The sequence below is a fragment of the Sturnira hondurensis genome, unplaced genomic scaffold (assembly GCF_014824575.4).
Source record: "Sturnira hondurensis isolate 20B ecotype Veracruz unplaced genomic scaffold, ASM1482457v3 Scaffold0001221, whole genome shotgun sequence".
Taxonomy (NCBI): domain Eukaryota; kingdom Metazoa; phylum Chordata; class Mammalia; order Chiroptera; family Phyllostomidae; genus Sturnira; species Sturnira hondurensis.
In genome coordinates, this window is record NW_028073852.1 from 1,196,048 (window position 1) to 1,202,618 (window position 6,571).

Sequence of the window (6,571 nt, forward strand, 5' to 3'; positions counted from 1 at the left end):
GGAACACGCCGGGGTCCCCCTCGGCCACACCCCACAGCTGTAGCTGTCTCTGCACTGTGCTCACGGCTGCTCTGGGGACTCCAACCACCTGGGCAACCAGTCTGGCTTGGACCCTGAGCAGAGGCCCCCTGGGGCCAGAAAAGGGGGTCCTAAGGGTCTGGGCCCAGGGAGCACTGGGCTGGGAGGGTGGGCCCAGGAGAGGCCAGGGTTGGTGGTGAGACCCCCGTCCGTGGGAGCCGGCGGTGGTGGGGGACAAAGGGAGGGCAGAGGGGCAAGGGCTGGACGTGCTCACCCCTGCCCTGCCACCAGCCATCCCCAGAGACCCACGACCCGGCCCCCAGCTCCTGCAGCGCCCCCAAACACGTGGGCCGAGTCGTTCGCGTGATGCTGGCTTTATTCCACGCTCCTGGCACGGGCTGGGGGCATCCCCACGGCCTCCTCAGAGGGGAGCTCGGGGGTCCCCGCTGCCCCTCGGGGACACTCGCTGGGCTGGGCTGGTGCTACTTCTTCCTTGGAATTTTCTCCTTTTTGATCAGTTCAGAAAATTCTAGAGCAGGAGACAGATTTCTAGTATGTAACCCACAGGCCTTCTGTGCCCCCTGGAGCCATGCAGGCCCAACAGGGAGGAGGCCCTTGTGTGAGCTCCCCCCCCCCAGTCTAGGGCCCTGTGGCCAGGCGGGGGGGCAGGAGTGCGCTGTGGGGCCCCCTCCCTGCCTGCTCCCCCCACCCCACCTCCCTCCTGGGCCCCCCTGCAGCGCCTGGGGCCCTGCTGCCTCCCTCCCCCACTGACGCCCCTCTCCCGACCCGTGCCCCCGATGAATCTACCGCCAGCCCTTTGCCAGCTCCGGCCACCACTCGGCACTCTGCAGTGACCCCCTCGGCCCCGCGGCACTCAGCCCGCACCCCTGAGCCTCAGTTTCCCCATCCATGAGTCGGGCATGCTGGTGCCCACCACAGATGGCAGCGAGCTTCCGGGGGCGGTGCCTGGGGGACGGGCGGCGCCCGGCAGTGGGAGCCATTCAGCTCTGCACTGAGAGGGACAAGGGACACCGTGCAAACTGCCCAAGTGCGAGCGGCCCAGAGCGGGGAGGGGGCAGTGCGCAGAGGCGCCCACCTTCGAAGTCGATCCTCCCATCGCCGTCCGTGTCAGCCGCCTGGATCATGGCCTCGGCCTCCTCGTCTGTCAGCGGGGCGCTGGGCCCGCTGCTGGGGATGGTGGACAGGACGTACCTGGGCCGGGCAGGCTCCCGTCAGAGCAGGGCGTCTGCCGGTGCCTGGCGGCTCACAAAGTGCCCCCTGCCCACTTCACAGGTGGGGAGACTGAGGCAGGGACGGGTCTCTGGGCCCGGTCTGGGGCTGTCCCTGTGTCCCTGCCTCCTGAAAGGTCAACACGGGGCCCCTCGCCCTGTCCCCCTTCCCCGCCCTCGGCCGCTGGCTGTTACTTGATCTCATTCCACTCGATGAAGCCACTCTTGTCCTTGTCCAGAGACCGGAAGGCCTCGCGGATGGCGCCCTCCAGCTGCCCCGAGGCCTGGAACCTCCGCATGTATTCGAAGAACCTGAGGTAGTTAAAGGCTCCTGAAAGGACGGGGCAGGGTCAGCGGGTGGCCTGGCCGGGGCTGGAGGCTGAGTCCGGAGGGGGACTGCCCTGGGGCGGGGACTGCCGGGTCCTGTCCCTCCCTTAGGTGTCTGGCCCGCCAGCCCAGGGCAGGAGACCGTAGACAGTCCCCCGCGCCCATGGCTCCCTTGGCCATTGCGGGGGGGCAGGCCCAGGAGGGGTGCCGTGAGGGGCAGGCCGTACCATGGTGCCTCATGTCCGTGGGCAGCAACTCTATGTCCTTGTCCGACAGGGACGTGCCCATGGCCAAGGCCATCTTTTTCACCTGGGAGGAGAAGTCCTCGTCCATCCCGGCCCTGCAGTGGACAGGAGCCAGCTTGGTGGTGTGCACGGCGAGAGGGGCGCTGGGCCTGGACCCTGCGCGGTGCCAGCTCCTGTGCCCCGCTGGCGACCCCGGGGCCCCGAGGAGGACAGGCCCAAGTGCGTGTCCTTTTAGCTGGCCGCTTTGAGGTAGTGCCCTCGTGTCGTGGAAGGAGACGAGGACCCAAGGCGGTCAGTGACCATCCCCGTTCCTTCACTGTGCTCAGACGAGGGGCCGTGGCAGCCGCCGGACCCTCAGTGCTGCTGGGAAACACCCTCTGTCACCCTTCAGGGCCCATCTCAAAGCTGCCTCCTCTGGGAAGCCTCCCTGCTTACCTGAAGGGCCAGTTCCTCCGGCCAAAAGTCAAGGCCCAGGGCCTTTGCCTCCCGCTCCTGGACCCCAGACCGGTGGGCCCTGCTCCTCCAGTCTCGTGGCTGACCACCGCGGAGCCCGCCTTGTGCTGAGGGAGGCCCACGCTCCCACTCTGGGCAGGGCGACCCCCACCCCTTCCAGGCCCTCAGGACGCCCCACTGGAGGGGCATCTGTGCCCTGAGCATCACCGTCGGGCGGGGGTCTGGGCACAGGCAAGGGGCCCGCAGCCCGGGACCGGGCCGTCCTCTGCCCCTCACCGTAGCGCCGTATGACCTGCCGAGCTCTCAGGTTGCTGTCCCCTGGGGGGGTTGGGTTCTGGGGCTTGCGGCAAAGCAGCTATTTCCGAGGCGCCTTGGCCCTCTCAAAAGTTCACCAGGTGGTGGAACCTTCTGGAACATGCTCCCACCACGGGGAGGGGCACCCCATGGCCCAAGGGTCTGAGCAGCACTGGGCTGTGGGGGGGGTCTCCTCTCCCCTCCCCAGGGGAGACACCATGGGCCCAGCGTCAGGTTAACCCTGGAAGCCCCTGGACGGGGCCCTGTCCACCGTGCCCCATGCGGCCCTGCAGTGGGCCCCACCCGCCCCTTCCCCTTCCCCCAGGAAAGGCCTCCCTCCCCCTCCCTCCTTCCTGCCCTCCACGGCCAGGGCTGGCCAGAGCTACAAGGCTGGGCTGACCCCTCAGACTGCCATGTCCCAGCAGGCTGTGTGCTCAGGCCCCCAGGCTGGCAGGGAGCCCACCCAGACCACTCTGGACACCCACAAGGCCTGAGGTCTGCACCCACCTTTGGTCAGGGAGTCTCCGAGTGAGCTCAGGGGTGATGTGAGAAAAAGGTAGGGGTGCAGCGGGGGGCATGGGGAGCCCCTGCAGGCAGGGCTGGCCCAGCGCCCCAAAGCTGGCTCAGTGTGCCTGCCCGGGTCGGGGGGCCCACTGGCCCTGGACCCTTGGTCCTGCCAGGGCTCCTCGCCCCTGACTGGGCACCTGGGGGCCTGAGGTCAGTGAGCGGGTCTCCACTTCCCTGTGCTGACCCCGACTCACGGCCCCCTCCCACCTGCTCAGGCACCATGCCTACCCTGCGTGCAGACCCGGGCCCCGCAGCTGCCTGCCAACTGGAGCTCCCTCGCGGCTGCCCCTCCCTTCCTCCTCCTCTTCCTGCCTCCCCTGGGCCTTCCCTCAGCCCAAGGGTGAAGGCCCCAGGGCGCAGCTGAGACGCCCCCCAGCTCCCAGCAGCACTCACTTGTGTCTGGCTTCCCTCGAGGGCTCTGCAAGGCGGGTCAGGCGGGTGCTGAGAGGTGGCCCTGGGCTCCAGCCTTTATACCCGCTGTCACCTGGCCTGCGGACAGCTTGGGGCCACAGTGCCCTCACCCCCCAGCACTCCGGCTTGGCACGGGACGCCCCCAGGGGCTCGTTAGCACGTCCACGCTGGCTGGGCAGCCCGACCGTCAGGAGTGCCTGGCCTCCCTGAGCCTGGGGTGGGGGTGGGGGTGCAGAGACCATTTCTGTCTGTCGCAGGAGGGCCCACCTGCCTTCTGGCCTCGCACTGTGGTCTTGTCCCCGCTGCTCGGGCACCCGTCCGTGGTGCCCCACAGTGGAGTGTTCTCAGCGTGACAGCTGAACCCGATGCCCCCGTGCTGAGTGGGGGAAGCCAGCGGCAAAGGCCGCACCTCGTGGGCCCTGTCCCCTTGTGCAAGTGTCCCCAAGAGGCGCCCGCCCAGGGCTGGAGGGCAGGGAACCGGGTGGGGTTCATGGGGCCAGGCCTGACGCTAGGCGGTGGAGGGGAGACGGTCGTGGCTGCACAGCGCCCGGTGTGCAGGCTGTTTGAGACAAAGTGGTTGTTTATGTCATGTGAACCTCACCCCAGTTAGAGGAAACGCTCAGAGTGAGAAGCTACGCTTTAGTAAAGTGCAGACAGAAGTCATAAAGAGACAGGCCACACCCAAGGGTCTGCCAAGGGACCCGCCACCCCCCACCACCACCGGACCCGGCCCTTCGAGGGAGGGCAGCCCCCCGTCTGAGCCCACCTTCCCTGGGTCCCAGGACCAGGGGCAGGGAGTGTGCAGGCAGGCTCCCAGAGCCCGCACCTGTCCCCGAGCTGACAGATGGCCCGTCCCCTGGGTATCCCCTCGGGTCTCATTTCTGTGCACAGCCAGGCAGCCTTCCTCGCCTGCGGCCCTGGCCCCAGCTCAGTGCTCCCCGCCCAGGCTAAGCTGGCGAGGAGGAACCCCAGGGACCACCTCAGAGCACTGGGGACGCTGTTGCGCCCTGTGTCCGGGCAGGGCAGGCACTGCCCCGCCCTGGTCCCTGCTGCAGAGACCTGCAGCCCAGCCCTGGGCCGAGACCACTAGGAACGTAAGGAACTGGCTGCGTTTTCCAAGACCGGTTTTCCTTCAGGATGAAGCCCTTTCAAGCCACACCTCCTCCCAGACCATGGCTTGTCCCCCTGGGGGACTCGGGTGGCCCTTGGTCAGGCCAGCTCAGCGCTCTGGACACCTTCCCCTTCCTAGGGAGGCTGTGCCCCACCTTCTGGGGTCTCTTTGGTGGATGTGAGAAGCCCCCCAACCCCTCCCTGCAGAGCATGGCGTGGGCTTGTCAGGGGCGATTCTTCTGGGTTGGGGGCTGAGGCAAGTTCCTCTTAGCAACAACTGCCCCCCCACAGCGGGGGCTGTGTGATCACAGAGGCACCTGTCCTATCCCTACTCAAGCCGGGGCCACATCCCCAAGGGCAGTGGAAAGGGGCTGTGCCATCCCGGGGTTGTGGGCAGGGGAGCGGGCCGGTGGGCAAGTCCCAGCCAGCTGGCTGTCCCTGGGCCCTGGGACACCCATGGTGATGCCTGGGGTGTGGCTGTGTGCCTGGGCCCTCTGTGTTCTGTGGTAGGAGTCCAGGAAGCAGCATCCCCACCAGCCTGGCCTTGTGGATGGCTGTGCGCCATGACCAGCCAGTGCCCCGGGGTGTGACCACTCCGGTGAGTGGCACCCTGAGCCCACCATAGTGGGCTGGGCCCCTGCTGGGCTTAGGTGGGGCTCTGGGTGTCCTGCCTGCCCCCAGTGTGGGGGGAAGGGAACATCTTCAGAGACCCCTCGCCCTCTGGAATCAGCAGATGCCAGCAGAGTGGGCCCCTCAAGGTGGGCTGGCCGCTGGTCACCCCCAGACCACAGGCCCCTCCTGCCCATCCTCACCCCTGCATGCCTTGCTCAGAGGGACCTATCGTGCTCCCTGGCCCTGTCCCAACACTGGACAAGCAAGGCCAGGCAACCCAGGGCGCATGGTGTGGGGTCCAGCCCCTGCGGCTCCGGTCCTCTGCTCTTTCCCAGAGGAGGGGCCTGGCCTCAGCTCAAGAGGCTAAAGGGAGGGTCCCACGGAGGCTGGCATGCAGGATGAGGGTCCCAGGCTCTCTGCTCGACCCTCCCCAGGCCACAGAGCTTTGTCCTGTCCTGTCCGCCTCCTCCCACCGCCCAAGGTCCAGGCTCATGGCTGACCTGGAGGCCTTCGGTTCAGGGGGCCCTGGAGGGACAGCAGTCCCAGTCTCCAACTCCAGGGGCGTGTAGCTAGAGCCCCCCTGAATCCTAGCACTGGGCTTCCTGCCCTGTGGCTAATGAGCAGCCAGCGCCACACATGGGCAGCGCTGGGCAGAGGACCAGAGCTGTGGCGGGGGCAGCGGGAGCCCTCCAGGACAGTGTCACTGGCCCAGGGGGCAGCAGGGCCACTGAGGTCCCAGAGGTGCACGGGGAGAACGGGTTGGAGCGCAGGCCCCCCGGCGGGGACCTCACAAGAAGATCTGCACCCCTAAAGCCCCAGAGGTCCAGCCCGTCTGTGTGCCAGTGTGTGGACGTGTGCCAGCATGCGTGTGCTCACGGGCAGACCCAAGCCTTGCAGCGCCGTCTGCACCGAGGCTGCAGTGGCTCGGTGGCTCCGGACAAAGGCTGCTCCCCTGCCGGTGCCCTGACTGCACAGGGTCCGGGGCCCTTCCCTGTGGGCAGGAAGGGGAGGCCCCCTGCCCGGGATGCCGCCTGTCACCCTGAGGCCACACCAGGATGGCAGCCCTCCGCTGCCCCTGCCAGCAGCGGCCCTGGGAACTGAGCCTTTGCTCCCAGCCAGGGCCCCTTCCTCGTCGGTGTGGCCCCAGACGCACACTCAGCACCGCGGACAAGGCCCCCAGACCCTTCTCCACAGGCCTGGGCTGGGCGGGGCCACACACGTCAGAGAAGCAGGACCCCACAGGGGCTGCCTGAGAATAAGAGGGACACTCTCTCCCGAGGACTAACCAGCCCTCGCCGTCCCTGC

At 67.8% G+C, this 6,571-nt stretch overlaps 1 protein-coding gene across 1 annotated transcript; it reads right to left on the bottom strand.

Annotated features, from left to right (window-relative positions):
• Window positions 1-390: 390 nt before the first annotated feature.
• On the bottom strand, window positions 391-4,579 carry PVALEF (parvalbumin like EF-hand containing). Its single transcript, XM_037068934.1, has 5 exons — window positions 3,527-4,579; window positions 1,802-1,914; window positions 1,443-1,578; window positions 1,115-1,230; window positions 391-547 (listed from the first exon to the last, which is right to left on the bottom strand). The coding sequence occupies exons 1-5, from the start codon at window positions 3,784-3,786 to the stop codon at window positions 501-503; spliced, it is 672 nt and encodes a 223-aa protein (XP_036924829.1). The 5' UTR covers window positions 3,787-4,579; the 3' UTR covers window positions 391-500.
• Between the last annotated feature and the right edge of the window lie 1,992 nt (window positions 4,580-6,571).